Source organism: Indicator indicator, chromosome 10 (assembly GCF_027791375.1).
Source record: "Indicator indicator isolate 239-I01 chromosome 10, UM_Iind_1.1, whole genome shotgun sequence".
Classification (NCBI taxonomy): Eukaryota; Metazoa; Chordata; class Aves; order Piciformes; family Indicatoridae; genus Indicator; species Indicator indicator.
In genome coordinates, this window is record NC_072019.1 from 28,060,672 (window position 1) to 28,078,471 (window position 17,800).

At 50.0% G+C, this 17,800-nt stretch overlaps 1 protein-coding gene across 1 annotated transcript in view; it reads left to right on the top strand.

Annotated features, from left to right (window-relative positions):
- The window catches only part of SGIP1 (SH3GL interacting endocytic adaptor 1), a 76,410-nt gene extending 64,384 nt beyond the window's left edge, over positions 1-12,026 (top strand). Inside the window, exons 20-26 of the mRNA XM_054384563.1 lie at positions 4,383-4,494; positions 6,127-6,282; positions 7,575-7,707; positions 8,593-8,795; positions 10,403-10,467; positions 11,201-11,365; positions 12,004-12,026. Of these exons, the coding sequence (XP_054240538.1) occupies positions 4,383-4,494; positions 6,127-6,282; positions 7,575-7,707; positions 8,593-8,795; positions 10,403-10,467; positions 11,201-11,365; positions 12,004-12,026 (857 nt within the window). The remainder of the gene's footprint in view (positions 1-4,382; positions 4,495-6,126; positions 6,283-7,574; positions 7,708-8,592; positions 8,796-10,402; positions 10,468-11,200; positions 11,366-12,003) is intronic.
- Positions 12,027-17,800: the final 5,774 nt, after the last annotated feature.

Consider the following 17,800-nt stretch of genomic DNA (forward strand, 5'->3'; position numbering starts at 1 on the left):
GGGGAACCATACAGCAAATGAACCTCTTGGGCTGCTTACGTCTCTTAAGCTCAGGATCCAAAGCTCTCTGAAGTGGATTTCTTTTTCCTTTCTGCAGTGTGATCAGGTCATTTTGCCAAGATGAAGGCTCTAAAAATGCCTTCTGAAGCAGTCTCTGCAAAGGCAGATTCCTGGTGGAGGCGTGCCACAGTAACTCAGCTTGTCTCTCAAGCTTCTGGAAATGAATTCAAAGGCTTAAAATAGACTTGGGCTTTTTACATTAAAATTTTCCTTTCCAAAGCTGTTCAGTCTCTGAAGCCATTAAGAGATGAGGATGCAGGATCATGAGGGAAGAGCAGAGGGAAATGAGGACCCTGAATGCTAACTGCATCCACATGGGTTTTATTCCAAGTCAGATTAGAAACGTGGAGGAGGCTCTGTTGCTGTTGAGAAGAACTCAGACTTTCAAAGGCCAGCTGAGCCTGGAAATGGAGATATGTGAGCTGAGCTGAGCTGCTTTATTCTGGAACATAGAAAGTTGTGACTCTGGAGAATGGTGGAAGAGAAATGGCGGAAGAAATAAGAGATAGGAGGTTAGGGAAAAGACACATTGGTATGAGAGGCACCAACTCCTTGTTTGATGCTTTGGGCAGGATTGAGGCTAAACCTGGCTGTGTTTGGATTTATTGCTTCTCTCCCAAAGAATCATGACTGTTTCCAAGGATCATGGGCTTTGCTGCTGGATGGCTTGAAGACCTTCCTCTCACCTTCCCTGCTGAGATAAGCTTGATAACCAGAAAGTCTGCTGGGTGATACCTCCAGTTTTCACCCCTCTATAGCCAGCCTGCACTGATAGGTTTGCATCTCATCTGTATTTCTGTGTAGATGGGATGAGAATATCCCACTACAGCTGGCTGGGTTTGCTGCAGGTAGCTGGATGATCTCCATGGATGATCCCATGCTGGTACTCTGTGATGTAGTGGGTGGGTCATTGCTCTGGGGTTGGGGAGCAAGGATGCTCTCCCTGCACTCTCAGCTAACCCACCAGTGGTGTCTATGGGAAGAATTGATTACAAAACACATCCCCCTGCCAATCTGTGGAGCTGGCCCTGCATGTCCCCTCTGCCACCCAGCCAGGGGCTGCAGTGTGGGTTTGGGGAGATGCCTTGTGCCTTCACATGTAGCTAGTGTTGACATGAAACGTCTGCCCTGGAATGGGATGTTTGCTGAGTCCTTGATGCACAGCTCAGAGTTGTGCCCCAGAAGTGGGCACACTGAGTCCCTGGGGTCATTAGGGTAATTAATGTGGGTGTGGTGATGGGTTTGGGGTGTGTGGGGGAGATGCTTGGTCTGTCTGTCTTGTGATCTGGGATATGTGGACCACTGATAGTGGCTGGGGGAACTGGGGTTGTTCTCCCAGGGAACAAGCAATAGGACAATAACAAATGACCTCAAATTGCCCCCAGGGAGGTTTAGGTTGGACATGAAGACCAATTTCTTCCCCAAAAGGGCTGTCAAAGCCTGGCCTAGGCCACCCAGAGCAGTGGTTGAATCCCCATCTGTGGTTGTATTTAAAAGCCTTCTAGATATGGTACCCAAGGCTATGGTGTAGTATTGGCCCTGGTAGAGTTAGATAAGGGTTGGGCTTGATCTTAAAGGTCTTCTCCAGTCATAGTGATTCTGTGACTGAAGAGCTTTGCCCCAGAGACATTATGAATCCTGATTTCCTGCACCCTAAGTCACACCAAATTTGCAGCAGCAAGCCAGGGCCTTGCCATACATCACTGCAAACCCATAGCAAGCTGTTTAGATGGAGGTGAAAAGGCAGCAGGCAGTTGGGCAGTGGAGGGAAGCAGAGGATAAAGAAGGGAAGGGGTAATTGTTGAGGACAGAAGAAGGAGCTCACCAAAACCATGCTGCATTTTGCTCAGTTGCTTTGCTGTCCCCTCCTCACCTCACTGCCTGAGGAGGTGCTGCCCTTCCCCAGGCTGGCACTGAATCTTCAGCTGAGGCTGGCACACACTTGTGTGCTCCCAGCAAAACCCTGGGCTGAAGGAATGGTCCCTTTCACCTCCCTGCTTCAGACCCTGCTAATGGAGTCTGGTTTAATGTCTTTATCAGTGACATGGATAAGGAGATGGAGTGCACCCTCAATAAGCTTGCAGATGACACCAAGTTGGGTGGGAGTGTTGATCTGCTTGGAGGTAGGAAGGCTCAGCAGAGAGAGCTGGACAGGCTGGAGCAGTGGGCCAAGGCCAATGGGATGAGGTTCAACAAGGCCAAGTGCTGGGTCCTGCACTTAGGTCACATAAACCCATGCAGGCTACAGGTTAGGGGCACAGTGGATGGAAAGATGCCAGGCCAAAAAGGACCTGGGGGTTTTGGTCAACAGCCAGCTGAAGATGAACCAGTGTGTGCCCAGGTGGCCAAGAAGGCTACCAGCATCCTGGCCTGGATCAGCAGTAGTGTGGCCAGCAGGAGCAGGGAAATGATCATTTCCCTGTACTGGATGCTGGTGAAGCCACACCTCAAATCCTGGGTTCAGTTTTGGGTCAATCACTCCAAGGAGGACATTGAGGTGCAGAGAAGCTGGTGAAGGGTCTGGAGAAAAAGTCTGGTGAGGAGAGGCTGAGGAACCTTTGGGACATGGTTTAATGGCCATGGTAGTGCTGGGTTGATGATTTTAGAGCTCTCTTCCAACTGGCATGATTCTGTGAGTAAGGGAATGTCAGACTGGGCTGCTCCTCCAGAGACTTTGCTACTCCTTTTTAGCTGCTTTGGGGCAAAATAATCTTTGTGCTTAACCTGATGAAGAAGAGGTTCCAAAATGATGTGTTGTAGAAAAATAGACAAGGTGGAGTGACAGAGCATGGGTGGTGACTTCCTGAGGACGTTTTTGGGTGGCTGAGGGATTGGTGCCTTCTACATAAGGTGGGTGACCAGATACTGACCTCAGGCTGGTCTTTTGGCATGAGATTTGCCATGGCAACAGCTCTTCCTCACTCTTCTCTTGGTGGTGGGTGCAAGGAACTGGATATTGTCCCTCTTGCTGTGTTTCCAGCATGTCCAAGGCTTCTTGCAGTGAAACCTTCATCCTCAAAGTTATCTGGGACAGACACTCCTGGCCAGCAAAGGGAAACCTGTGTGTGACCATAAAGGGCGGAATGATTTCATCCAGGGAGGAATTATTTATCAATGGATGCACAGCATGACTAAAGGAAACTTTTCCTCCTTGTTTTTCATCATCAAAATAAACCAAGGGATAAGCAAACCACCATCTCTGGTGCTTTTGCACTCAGAGTCTCATAGCTGGAGTATTGTGTTCAGTTCTGGGCTCCCCAGTTCAAGAGAGACAGGGAACTACTGCAGGGAGTCCAGGGGAAGCTACAAAGGTGCTGAGGGGCCTGAAGCATCTCTGTGAGGAGGAAGGGCTGAGAGCCCTGGGGCTGGTGAGCCTGCAGAAGAGCAGCCTGAGAGGGGATCAGCTCAGTGCTCAGCAAGAGCTAAAGGATCTGTGGGGGGTAAGAGGATGTGGCCCAGACTCTTCTCAGTGGTGCCCAACAACAGGACAAGGGGCAACAGGCACAAACAGGTTACATCTGAACAGGAGGAAAAATCTTTTTGGTATGAGGATGCTGCAGCCCTGGAGGAGGCTTCCCAGAGAGGTTGTGGAGTCTCCTTCTCTGGAGACTTTGAAGACCCCTCTGGATGTGTGACCCATCTGTGTGATCATCCCTAGGCGACCCTGCTTTGGCAGGAGGGTTGGACTCCATGATCTCCAGAGCTCCCTTCCAACCCCTACCATTCTATGACTCTGAATCCCAGATTTCTGCCTGTTTGCAAACTTGCCCCTGTGGCCTTGTGGGGTGAGCAGCCATGTGGGGGGGTTGCCAGGAAGGAGGAGAGTGCCAGGGATCACCGAGGTCCCCATAGCTTCGGATGCCCACAGGCAGGAGCTCAGGGTTCCCAACTTTCCATGGGCAGCCTGAGCTCTCCAGCCAGAGGACAAGAAACCTCCCCAGCCCCTCTTGGTGGGGCCCAAAATCCTACTGCAAAAACTGTCATGCAAAGCCTGCCTCTGGCAGCCCCTGCAGAGCCGTGCCGAGGGGGTGCCACTGCCCTGCATGCTGCTCCTGGCTGGGGCTCCTCCATCATTTTCTTTTTGCTTGCTTTGTTTGGGATTATATTTTGGGGTGGGGGAGCAAGATAATTTTAAACATTTTCAAAGCTTCACCCAAAGCTTGGGTTGGTTTTTTTTGTTTGTTTTGGGTTTTTTTTATTTTTCACCCATAAAGCTAAGCTGGGGGTCTTGGAGAGCACCCCTTTACTGCAGTTTTGTGTGGGTGGGGATTGGTGCCCTTTGTCTCTGCATGTAAGAACTGGAGGGTTTTGCTCTGTTGCAGGCTCATCAAGGGGACCCAGCCCCCTCACCATGGGGGCACAGGACACCCTGCCTGTCGCCGCCGCCTTCACCGAGACCGTCAACGCATACTTCAAAGGGGCTGACCCCAACAAGTAGGTGCTGACCAAAGCAGGGCTGGGTGGTGGTATGGGGAGCTCCTGGACTTTGGCAGGCTGGAAAGCTGGGTGGGGAGACATCTAATTACATTCACAAAGGGCAAGTGTGAACTCCTGCATCTTGGGAAGAACAACCCCAGAAAGCAGCACAGGTTGGGGGCTGAGCTGATGGAGAGCAGCTCTGGGGTAAAGAACCTGGGAGTCCTGGTGGACAAGAGGATGGCCATGAGCCAGCAATGTGACCTTGTGGTCAAGAAGGCCAATGACATCCTGGGGTGCATGAAGAAGAGTGTGGCCAGCAGGTCAAGGGAGGTTCTTCTCCCCTTCTACTCTGCCCTCGTGAGACCGCAGCTGGAGGACTGTGTCCAGTTCTGAGCTCCCCAGTTCAAGAAGGACAGGGAATTGCTGGAGAGGGTACAGCAAATGGCAACAGACATGCTGAGGGGCCTGGAACATCTCTGTGATGAGGAAAGACTGAGACAATTTGGGCTTCTCAATCTTGGGAAAGAGAAGACTGAGCAGGATCTCATCACCATGAGGGTGGTGAGACACTGGAACAGTTGCCCAGGGAGGTGGTAGAAGCCTCATCTTTGGAGGTTTTTAAGGCCAGGCTGGATGTGGCTCTGAGGAACCTGCTCTAGTGTGAGGTTACCCTTCCCATGGCAGGGGGGTTGCAGCTGGATGATCCTTGAGGTCCCTTCCAATGCTGACAGTCATATAATTCCGTGATCCTAATGCTGATCAGTACTTCAAGGGTGGGTGTCAGGAGGATGGGGCCAGGCTTTTTCAAGTGATGCCCAGTGACAGGACAAGGGGTAACAGGCACAAACTTGAACAGAAGAAGTTCCATCTAAACATGAAGAGGAACTTCTCTCATTTAAGGGTGACAGAGTACTAGAGCAGGAGAGGTGGTGGAGTCTCCATCTCTGAAGAAATTCAAAACCAACCTGTATGTGTTCCTCTGTGACCTTCTTTAGGTGACCCTGCCTTGGCAGGGGGGTTGAACTCAATGATCCCCAGAGGTTCCTTCTAATGATTGTCATTCTGTGATTCTGTGGTGTTAGGACAGGCCTGGGGTGCCATGGAGGGTTTGGTGAGCATTTAGAGGGACATGGAGGAGAAAAGGAGGTGCTTGCTGGGGTGTCAGTACATAGCACAACATGGGGCTCCAAGGGTCAGCGTGGTCCTAGGACATTGCTATGAGCATTGCAGATTCATAGAATGGTGGAATGGGTTGGGTTGGAAGGGACCTTAAAGATCATCCAATGCCAAGCCCCTGCCATCATCCAGTGCCAACCCCCTGCCATGGGCAGGGACACCTTCCACTAGCTCAGGTTGCTTAAGGCCTCACCCAACCTTGCCTTGAACACCTCCAGGGAGGGGACATCCACAACCTCCCTGAGCAACCTGTTCCAGTGTCTGTCTCCACTCTTAGCAGGCTGCCAGCCTTTGAGGCTGTTTCAGCTCACTCTGGTTGAAGTCCACAGGAATCTTGTTCCCCTGGTGTGATGGGTGGGAAGCAGGGGGCTGCCACCACATCAACCTTGCTGCAAGCCCTCTGCTCTCCTGCTGCGTTTTGAACCCTGTCCCCATTTCCTCCTGCCTGGGTCTCTGTGCTGGGCACTGCAGGTGCATCGTGAAGGTGACAGGGGAGATGGTGCTGTCGTTCCCAGCGGGCATCACCAGACACTTTGCCAACAACCCCAGCCCAGCGGTGCTCACCTTCCGCATCCTGAACTACAACAGGCTGGAGCACGTCCTGCCCAACCCACAGCTCCTCTGCTGGTAAGAGCCACCTCACCTGCATCCCACAGGGAAGAGAGCTGCCAGAAAAATCATCGAATCACACAGGGTTTGGGCTGGGCAGGGACCTTGAAAGGTCATCAAGTCCACCCCCTCTGCAGTCAGCAGGGACATGTGCAACTACAGCAGGTCGCTCAGAGCCCCAGACAGCCTGACCTGGGATGATTCCAGGGATGGGGCATCTACCACCTCTGTGGGCAACAAAAGCAGAGTGCTTTGGAAAACCACACAGGCCAAGGTATCTTCCTTGGAAGCCTGACCTGGTTTTGGAAAAGTAACACTCAAGCTGGTGCTGGAGCAACAGCAACAAAGGGCAACAAAGCTGGTGAAGGGCCTAGAGAAGAAGTCTTGTGAGGAGCAGCTGAGGGAAGTGGAGTTGTTCAGTCTGGAGAAAAGGAGGCTGAGGGGAGACCTTCTGGTTCTCTACAACTCCCTGAAAGGAGGTTGGAGCCAGGTGGGAGTTGGTCTTTTCTCCCAAGGAGAAAGTGATAAGACAAGAGGGAACAGCCTCAAGTTCTGCCAGGGGAAGCTTAGGTTGGAGATGAGCAACAATTTCTTCCACTTGAGGGTTGTCAAGGCCTGGCCCAGGCTGCCCAGGGCAGTGGTGGAGTCCCCATCCCTGGAGGGGTTTCAAAACCTTGTAGATGTGGTGCTGAGGGACATGGTTTAGCGGTGACCTGGCAGTGCTGGGGTAATGGTTGAGACAATCTTGAAGGTGTCTCCCAACAATAAACAGCTCCGTGATTCTACAATTCCAAACCCTTAAATATTTGTTGGAGTGCTCCCTCTGAGAGCAGTCCCTTTGCCAGGCAGAGGAACAACATCAGAAGAACAAGACCTTTGGTGCAGCTTGTTCGTTTTGTGCCTCTCTGCTCGTTAGACCTGTCTGCAAAATGAGATGACCTACAGCTTGTACCTCCCTGGAGGCATCCAAGGACAAGCCAGAAACCTGTGGGGGGGAGGCAGTACCTGGAATACCATTGGAGTAGTTTGCCCAGGGAGGTGGTGAAGTCACCGTCCCTGCAGGCATTCAAGAAATGAGTGGCCATGGCACACATCAGGACATGGTTTAGTGGCCATGGTGGTGTTGGGTTGATGGTTGGACTGGATCATCTGAGAGGTCTTTTCCAACCCAACCCATTCTATGATTCTGTGCTTCTCAAAATGTGGGATCAACTTATCTCCCAGCTGGTGCTACTGCCTTGCAAGCTTCGCAGAAAAGCTTTCTTCTGCTGAGGTGGTTCTCAGGAAGGGTTCATTCTCTCTTTGTGCAGTGATAACACTCAGAGTGATGCCAACACCAAGGAGTTCTGGGTCAACATGCCAAATCTGATGACTCACCTGAAGAAGGTATCGGAACAGAAACCACAAGCCACCTATTACAACGTGGACATGCTCAAATACCAGGTAGGGGTTGGGGTTTTGGTGAGATACAACTGTGCCAAAAATAACATGTGTGTGATGAACTTAGACCATGTAAAAGCTGGCATTTCTGTAGTGCAGAGTGGAGAGAAGGTGAGGTGGGGAAATGTTGTCCTGCTAGTCCCTTCTGTAACTTCACTAGATTGCTCGGCTTTGAGCTCCCTACAAAGGTTCTGTGAGGGGACCAGGTCTTGACTCAGATTGTGTCACAGATTGTGTCACAGATTGTGTCAGGTTGGAGGAAGGGACCCTCAAAGGTCATCTTTGTCCAACCTCCCTGCAGTCAGCAGGGACACATCTAAAGAGATCAGGCCGGCCAGGGCCACATCAAGTTTGATCTTGAATGTCTTCAGGGACAGGGCCTCAACACATCCCTGGGCAGCCTGTTCCAGTATCTCACTGTAAAGAACTTTCTCCTGATGTCCAACCTAAATCTCCCCTGCTCCAGATTCAAACCATTGCCCCTCATCCTGTCACCACAGGGCCTTCTAAACAGTCCCTCCCAGCCTTCCTGTAGGTCCTCTTCAGATACTGAAGTGCAGTTACAAGGTCACCCTGGAGCCATCTGCTCTCCAGTCTGAACAACCCCAATTCTCTCAACGTGTCCCCACAGGAGAGGCTCTCCAGCCCTCTGATCATCTTTGTGGCCTCCTCTGGACCCGCTCCAGCAGGTCCATGCCCCTCTTGTGTCGGGGGTCCCGTAGCTGGATGCAGTACTCCAAGTGAGGTCTCACCAGAGCAGAGTGGCAGAATCCCCTCTTTCCAGCTGCTGGCCACCTCTGAAAACAAATGCAATGACTGAGACTTGTAAAATGGGATTTGTCCCTTCACCCCTATGGAAACTAAATGTTTTTTCTGTCATTTTGGAAGGTATCTGCCCAGGGTATTCAGTCTACTCCATTAAACCTTGCAGTGAGCTGGCGGTGTGACCCCGCAAGCACCGACCTGCGCGTCGACTACAAGTACAACACAGAGGCGATGACCGCCCCGGTAGCTCTAAACAACGTCCAGTTCCTCGTCCCTGTCGATGGAGGAGTAACCAAACTTCAGGCTGTGCTTCCTCCTGCTGTCTGGTAGGAACTGCTCACCCCATCATGAGTTAGCTCTGTTCCTGCCGAAGCCAGCTCTGCTGGGATTCATAGATTCATAGAATGGTTTGGGCTGGAAGGGAACTTCAAGATCATTCAGTTTCAACCCCCCCTGCCATGGGCAGGGACACCTCCCACTAGACCAGGCTGCTCAAGGCCTCATTCAGCCTGGCCTTGAACACCTCCAGGAGAGGGATATCCACAACCTCCCTGGGATCGTCCTGAGGACATGCCTGTGGGTGGAGCTGAGGCATGCTGGGGACCCAAACCTGTCCTCCTCTCGCAGGAGGAGCCATGCAGCCCTGCACTGATCTTTTCTTGCTTGCCATGTCCACAAGCAAACAGTCAGAGCTGAACCCATTCTGTAGGCAGCAGAGTAACAACCCTTATTTTGTGGGGGTTGGTTACTTTAATCTGTTGCTCAGAGGGATAAAATCATTAAGGTTGGAAAAGACCTCTAAGATCATCAAGCCCAACCTTTTACCCAACACTTTCATGACCAGCTGACCATGTCCTGAAGTGCCACATCTACTCGATTGTTGAACAGCTCAATGTACTGCTGGTGCCACTGTGAGCATGGGCAGGAGAGGCAGCAGGGCATGGCTCAGCCCCACTGCCCCACTTCTGTCACAGAACCTCAGCCTCGTGGGGGTTGGAGATCATCCAGTCCAAACCCCCTGCTACAGCAGGGGCACCCACAGCAGCTTGCCAGGATCACAGTGGCCAGCTGGGTTTGGAAGCTCTCCAGAGAAGGAGACTCCACAGCCTCTCTGGGTAGCCTGCTCCAGGGCTCCAGCACGCTCACACTAAAGAGTTTTATCCTCCTGTTCAGAGGAAACCTCCTGGCTTCCAATTTGTTCCCATTGTCCCTTGTCCTGTGGCTGTGCATCACTGAGAAGGGTCTGGTGCCATCCTCCTTCCCCCAAATGTCCTTTAGCTCTTGCTGAGCATTGCTCAGCTCCCCTCTGGGGCTGCTCTTCTGCAGGTTCACCAGCCCCAGGGCTCTCAGCCTTTCCTCCTCACACAGGTGCTCCAGGTCCCTCAGCATCTTTGTAGCTTCCTCTGGACTCTCTCCAGTAGTTCCTGTTTCCCTTGAACTGGGGAGCCCAGAAATGGAGCCCGGACTCCAGATGTGTCCTCCCTAGGGTAGAGCAGAGGGAGAGAAGAACCTCCCTTGATTCACTGGCCACACTCTTCTCCAGGCAGCCCAGGAGACCACTGACCTTATTTGCTATGAGGGCACATTGCTGGCTCATGGTGAACTTCTCCACCAGCACTCCCAAGTCCTTCTCCACAGAATTGCTTCCCAGCAGGTCACCCCTCACCTGTACTGGTGCAGGGGGTTATTCCTCCTCAGATGCAGGACCCTACACTTGTCCTGGTTGAACTTTGTGAGGCTCTCCTCTGCCTGCAATGCAATTTCAGTCCTTTCCTGCTCATCTCAAACCCATAAGCCAAGCTCCTGGAGCTGCAGCTCTGAAAAGCAACACCAGAGCTGCTTCCCTCAGCCCAGACATCCTTTTAGCTGAATTCAAGTGAGTCTTTCACGGTTTCTTGTTTGCTACAGAAATGCTCTTCTCCTGTGTTTTTAGGAATGCTGAGCAGCAAAGGATATTGTGGAAGATCCCTGATATCTCCCAGAAGTCAGAAAATGGAGGTAATCCTGCAAGTTGTTAACTCAGAATACTTAAATGTGACTCATTTCTCCTGCCTGCACACAAGCCCAGACACACAGATTCCTGCTGGTGCTTGGCAGGGCAGGATGCTGTTGGCAGCTGGGAGCAAAGAGCTTTGAAAAGCAGGGCTAGCTGCCACTGGTGTTGCTCTGCCAACTGTTTGGCACACTGGGTTGGGATGTGGTGGTTTGCCAAGGGCTTTGCTCCATTGACCCTCTCTGTACCTGAAGGCTGAGGTGGTGTGTCTCTGTTGTGAGGACAGCAGCCTCCCATGAGTCATTTCCTCCCTGTAGCTCATCTGCTTCATATTCCTGGGGTGTCTGAAAAGTGAAAATCTGATGGGGGAGAATCACAGAGTTGTCCTGGTTGGAAAAAATTTCTAAGATCATCAAGTCTAACCATCAACCCAACAGCACCCTTCCCACTAAACCATGTCCCAGGTGCCATGTCTGCACATTTCTTGAACACCTCCAGGGATGGTGACTCCACCACCTCCCTGGGCAGCCTGTTTCAGTGTCTGGCTGCTCTTGCAGTCAAGAAATTTTTCCTAATCTCCAGTGAGGGAGTTGGGCTCAAGTCCCTCCCAGGGGTGCTACTGGGTCAGATGCAACTGCGGGAGCAAGCTTCACCCGTGGCACTTTGGGCATCTCATTGGCTTTGCTGGCAAATCTGGCCCTGGCCTGTAAAGCCTTTGTGGGGGACTTTAACTTGCAGGTGTGGGGTCACTGCTGGCCAGGTTCCAGCTCTCAGAGGGGCCCAGCAGCCCAGCTCCCCTGGCTGTGCAGTTCACCAGCGAGGGCAGCACGCTCTCCAGCTGCGACATCGAGCTTGTCGGCGCCGGCTACCGCTTCTCCCTCATCAAGAAGAGGTTTGCAGCAGGTAGGTTCCTGCTCTTGGGATGCCAGTCCCTGATCACAGAACCACAGAAATGTTTGGGTTGGAAAAGTCCTCTAAGATCACCGAGTCCAACCATCAACCCAACACCACCATGGCCATTGAGCCATGTCCCACAGTGCTATGTCCACAGGTTTTCTTAACACCTCCAGGGCTGGTGACTCCACCACCTCCCTGGGCAACCTGTTCCAATGCCTGCCCATCTTTTGGTGGTCCTCTCTGTGCTGGCATGCTGGGGACTGTTCCTGCTCTATACATGTTGGCTGTTCAGACCCCCTGGTCCCACCACAGCATGCTGTGGCTGGTGGCAGAGGGGGAAAAAGCCCCTCTCATGAAACATCCCGCTGATTGTTAATGAGAGCCTTGAATTTCACCATTTCTTCTCTGCTCATGGGCTCTGCATCAAAGGCAAAGTCCTGGGGAGCTCCAGGAAGAGGTTTTGCCCCATTGCTGCAGAGACAAACAAATATAAACACCAATATTGTGGGGTTTGCCCCATTGCTGCAGAGAAAACCAAGTCTTTTTCTGCATGCTGCTCATGTGTGGCAGGGGAGGTGGAGGTGGGTGGCTACCGGGAACCAGGGCAGCTCCTTCCTTGCACTGATTTCTGCTCCCATTTCTAGGTAAATACTTGGCTGATAACTGATGGAAGCTTATGCAAGTCTGTGGAAAATAAATATGGCAAAATCCCCAAGGACTGCTGTGTGTGGAATGGGTTTTAATTACAGGTTAAGGGAAAAAAAAAAAGAAAAGAAAGAAAAGAACTAAATCCTGCACTGGGGACATTTGTGTTGGAAGTGTCAACAACTTTCAGCATTGTTATTTATTTTTTTTTCCCCTTGGAAAAAAACAAACAAAGACACACCATCTTTGACCAGTCCTTCCAGTATTTACTTCTAGATGTTAACCTTGTTAATGGTTTTAAAATGTAATTATTGTATTTGTAAATGGTACTCATTCCAGTAAGGCTGTATTTTTTGGCAGTTAGACCCTTGAGTTTTAGCATTCTACTACTACTCCCATTCATGAAATGGATGTAATTTAAACTGTGGTTATATCAAATTTAATAGTAGTACTGTGGAATGGCACAATGCTTAACAGAGGTAGATTAACATTTTTGTCAAACATATACAACTGAAATGCTGGTAGCTGTTATAGGAAGGGGGTGCCTCAGAAAACAAAAAGAGAGTTCAGTAGAACCAATGTGCTGATTGACCTTTTTTTTTTTTTTTTTTTTTTTTGGTTTTCAGTCCTTAGTATGTCTTCATGGTGATGAATACAAAACTCTGTCTTCAGGTATAGCTGGTTTAACTCCAGGAAAATATCATTTTGTAGAGGTGGAGGTTCCTAATCCAATCTCCTAGCAAAACACATTCACAAAAATGTATCACTCCTGCTAAGAGAACTTCCTTCAGACTTCTGTGACAAGAAACCTCCATCATTCAAATATTCACAGCTTCATCGAATCTTTTAGGTTGGAAGGGACTTTCAAGATCATCTAGTTCCAACCTCTCTGCCATGGTTAGGGACACCTCCTGCTAGACCAAGTTGCTCAAGGCTTCATCCAGCCTGGCCTTGAACACCTCCAGGGAGGGGGCATGCACAACCTCCCTGGGCAACCTGTTCCAGTGTCTCACCACCCTCACTGGAAAGAATTTCTTTCTCATCTCCAGTCTCATGTGCCCATGTTCTCTTAGAACCACAGATGAGCCATCAGGAATCCCAGCCCAGTCCCACAGACAACAAGCACTTCACTTTTCCATGTGTTCTCTTATTTTCCAGAATCATAGAATGGTTTGGGTTGAAAGGGACCTTAAAGATCAGCTAGTTCCAACCAGAGAAGAAAATACGCAGGCAAAGAGGCTGGGCAGCAAATCAGAGCTTAGAGCACTGGCCAGACATGCTAGTGCTGGGTTTAAGGATGCATTTCCCAAGCAGTCTCCTGATTTTGGGTCACGTTTTTATGTTTCTTTGCTTGCTTATTCTGGTTTGTTGGTTTGTTTTCCCCATTTTTGGGAGCCCCAGGGGTTCAGAAAGTGCTTTAAAGACTTGCAACCCTGCCATACCTTTCTATTTCACCACTTAGGCAGGAAAGCATCTATGTACAAACACTGGGAAAGAAATGCAGCCCAAGGCTGACCCTGGGTGGGACACCCAGTGCTGGCTGGAGCAGGAGAAGCGTGGTGGGGCTACCAAAAACCTGTGTCCATGAGCCTACCCTGCTGGCATCAGGAGCTATCTTGTGGAGATAGGAAAATGCATGGAAGTGTTAGGTTGGAGGCTAAAATGCCCCTCTGTTTTTTGCCTGAGTGAATTTTGCAGTCATAAATGTTGCCAGGATTCAGCTCATGCATTTGTGTTGGAAAACTTAGACTGAGCATGTCAGGAAGTACTCACAGAGCAGTTTAGAGGGATGTAGGAAAACAGAAACCCATGTCCATCTTAAAAGAAAATGAGGAACTCTGGAGATATTTCAGTTCTGAGATGACTTCCAGCCTGAGATGTGGATGCTAGGATGGTTGAGGTGTGTGCATGCTCCCAAAAGGTAGCGACAGATACAGGAGATAAAGCACAATTCAGTTCTCTATAGGCTTTGAGACCAGCTCAAGAGAGACAGGGAACTACTGCAGAGTCCAGCAAAGGGCCACAAAGGTGGTAAGGGGCCTGGAGCATCTCTGTGAGGAGGAAAGGCTGAGAGCCCTGGGGCTGGTGAGCCTGCAGAAGAGCAGCCTGAGAGGGGATCTGAGCAATGCTCAGCAAGAGCTAAAGGACCTGTGGGGGGGCAAGAGGATGTGGCCAGACTCTTCTCAGTGGTGCCCAGGGACAGGACAAGAAGCAATGGGCACAAACTGGATCCCAAGAGGTTCTATGTGAAGAGGAGGAGAAAATTCTTTGTTGTGAGGGTGCTGGAGCCCTGGAGCAGGCTCCCCAGAGAGGTTGTGGAGTCTCCTTGTGTGGAGAGCTTCCAAAGCCAGCTGGGCATTGTGATGCTGGGCAAGCTGCTGTGGGTGTCCCTGCCTTAGCAGGGGGGTTGGATTGGATGATCTCCAGAGGTCCCTTCCCACCCCACCATGCTGGGATTCTGGGATTCTGTGAAAGTCCACTTGCCAGTACTCCTGGGTGGAGTGTTTTACCCAGTTAATTTTTCCCTGAACTGGAAATATGTACAAACTGTGGAACTTCTCCCTTTCTGACAGAGGAACATAGGGCAAAAATCTAAAAACTCAGTTTCTGCACAACTGGTGCATGCTGTGTACAATTGTTACAAACTCATGCTTCCAAAAACCATCTCTGTCATAGTCCTGAATAGAAAGCTTTTATAATGTAAATATTCCCAGAACCTAGAGATTTTACTTTATATTTCATTTGGAGTACAAAGTGTTTACATTAGCATTGGGTTTTTAAATGCTTTTTAAACAAAACCAAACCCCCACCCCAAGCCCACGACCCCAAGCTCATCCCCTTTGTGCTGTCCCACACAATGGTGGTCACAGTTTCCAGGTCCATGATGGTTCTGGGCTACAACACCCATGGCTTATGTAGAGAGATGGGAAAGTCCTGCACCCTTCCTGGGGCAGATGGCCTGGCAGACCCATGCTTGGTGTGCTGACACATTGGCAGCTCCATGGGCACACCGTCCCAAGCCAGCTATCAGCAGGTGACACAAAACAGCTACTCCCAGCCTGTGACACTGGGACCAAACCCAGAGTTTGGTGGTGGTGGTGTTTCTTTGCATACTGCTTTTGCCAGTTTTTTATGTAGTGTTTTAGTTCACCAGGTGTTTGCTCAGGAGCTTTGAGCTGCATGTGTCCAGCTTCCCTCCCAGCACAACCACCCTTCTAGACTGCTTTGCAAGAAGATGCTGGTCCACCATTGTTGGTTGCATTTGTCCTGCCCTGTTTGATGTCTGAGCAGAGAAGGGGGAGCATCAGAATGCCCTGGGGATGCTTATTTTCATAGATTCAGAGACTGGTTTGGGTTGGAAGAAACCTTGAAGATCATCTAGTTCCAGTCCTGCTGCCATGGGCAGGGACACCTCCCACTCCACCAGGTTGCTCAAGGCCTCATCCAACCTTACCTTGAACACCTTCAAGGAGGGAGCATCCACAACCTCCCTGGGCAACCTGCTGTTTGGGCATTTGTCTTTCTGTATGCCATACAACCATGACCCCCAGCACTATCCCAACACAGGGAGGAGGAACTGACCAGTTGTGCTTCTAAGTCTCAAGTGCAACAGCCTGTTTGTCTTCCTGCCTGACTTTGAGAAGGTGTCAGAAGACAAAAAGATTATGGGCAGCAGGAATGGAGCAGATTTAAATTTAAAACACCAAACAGAGGTGAGGTAGGAAAACAGGAATCCATGCCCTTCTTAAAAGAAAAGAAAGAAATCTGAAGATATTTCAGTTCTGAGACTACTCCCAGACTGAGATGTGGGTGATAGGATGGTTAAGGTGTGTGCATGCTCACAAAAGGTATTGACTCAGAAGATAAAGCACAATTCAGTTCTGCAGCTTCATCCATCTTTATGGGCTTTGAAACCAGGTCCAGAGAGACAGGGAACTACTGGAGAGAGTCCAGCAGAGGCTGCTGAGGGGACTGAGGACTGTTTATCCCCAATTTCAACTTCTGTAGTAGCAGCCAGAGTCCATAGATCTGGAGAGGGCACAAGGGATTGTAGAATCAGAGATTCAGTTCTGTTGCCCTGATGGAAATTCAGGGGCTCTGCAGGCTTCTGCCTCTGCTTTTAGGCAGGAAAAACTGTTTGTCTTCAAGGAGTGTATCTGTCTGGTCCTCCTTGCCTGCTAGCAGGGAGTTGAAAAGGTTTGGTTGCCTGTAAGCCACCTGCATCTCTTGAGCTAAGCCATCAGAGCTTGGTTTTGGAGCAAGTGGTTCTGCAGGTCCTTTGCTGAGGGCATAAAGGGGGTCAGCCCTCTAGCACCGGCACCCCTTTAGTCAGCAGCACTCAGACCTAACTGAGTAAACCAAGGAGAAATAAAGGAGACATTCCGGTAATAAACAGGTGTGATGCATGCACAGAAAGGCTTTAGCTTGGCTACTTGGGTGAACCTTTTCCTGTAGACCATGTCTTCAGCCACCTCTGCCCCAAGGGGGTTTCCTCTGGGGTCCCCAACAGCCACAGCAACTCATGCTGCAGTGTCACAGTGCCCTGAGTGGGAGGTTTCATTCCCCACAGACACCTGCAGACTTGGGTCTTTAGATGTTAGGAGCAGGAAGTCTTTTGTTGTTGTTTTGGCAGGTTTTTCTTCTGTTTGTTGCAAGTATCCATGATTCTCAGCCAGCTTATGGTGCTCCTCACAGGAGAGGTTCCAGACCAATCTTCTACTTTAATAGTATTTCTTAATAACTCTGAAACTGCTCAGGAGTGTGAACTACTGCCAGATACTAAGCCTCTAATTTGGTCTTTGGATTTGTTCTTACATACCACTCCCCTGTTAAAAAGTTTATGTTAAAATACCATCCCATTGTGGGGGGCAGGGAGGGAAAGGAGTTTCCCAGGCAGGCTGGTGTCACACCCTCACTGCAGGATGTTGTTGGGGCAACCCCTGTGGCAGTGACCAGGATTTGGGGCAAAAAAAGGGAGAGAAATATGCTGCTTAAAGTGATCATGTTGAAGCCATGCACACTGACAGGTGAGAGTCATCTGCCTTCTTTAACATGTCCACAGGGGCCCAGGGGAGTGGCTTAAGCACTCAGGCATAAAAACTGGTCACCTCTTGCATGGGTGATTATTTTCCCACCAAGGTCCCTGCTCAGACCTTTCTGTGCTGGCCATGCTGCCTCAAGTCAGACTTGTATTTATTTACCTAATTCTGGATGATTTCAACCATCCATGAAACCACAGCTGCAGAGATTCCTGCAGCACAAGCATCATCCAAAGGGTCACCACTTCGCTGTCTCACAGCAGCACATTTAAGTGGCTGGTCTGCAATGAAAAGGTCACTTATTTTTAAATGACCTAAGAGATTAAAGCTTCTTTTACTTAAAAGATTCAGCCCTCCTTGGATCTCTCCCTCTGTTCCCTGTCTCCTCTGTCACAAAGGAATCCTGCTCCATTTCACCTTTTTTGGGGGGGGACTGCAGCCCACAGGTCTGTTACCCAAACATCCAACATCAGCCTGAGAAAGTCACTTTGCTGCACTGAATATGGAGTAGTTTTTATCCCTACCCTTTTGTTGTTTGTATGTGAAAAGGTCTTGCTTTTAAAAACTTAATTTTGAAGCTTACCATAACCAAAGCACATTACATTGTACTTTCCTGGTAAGAAATGAGTCTCAAATATTTCATTTCATAGCCAGAATTCTTCCTTTCTTCTTTCCCTCACAATTTCTCAAGGAAAATCATTCTTGCAGAGCTGGGAAGTTTTTATGCTAATCAGTATTTTAATTCTTCTTTCACTGC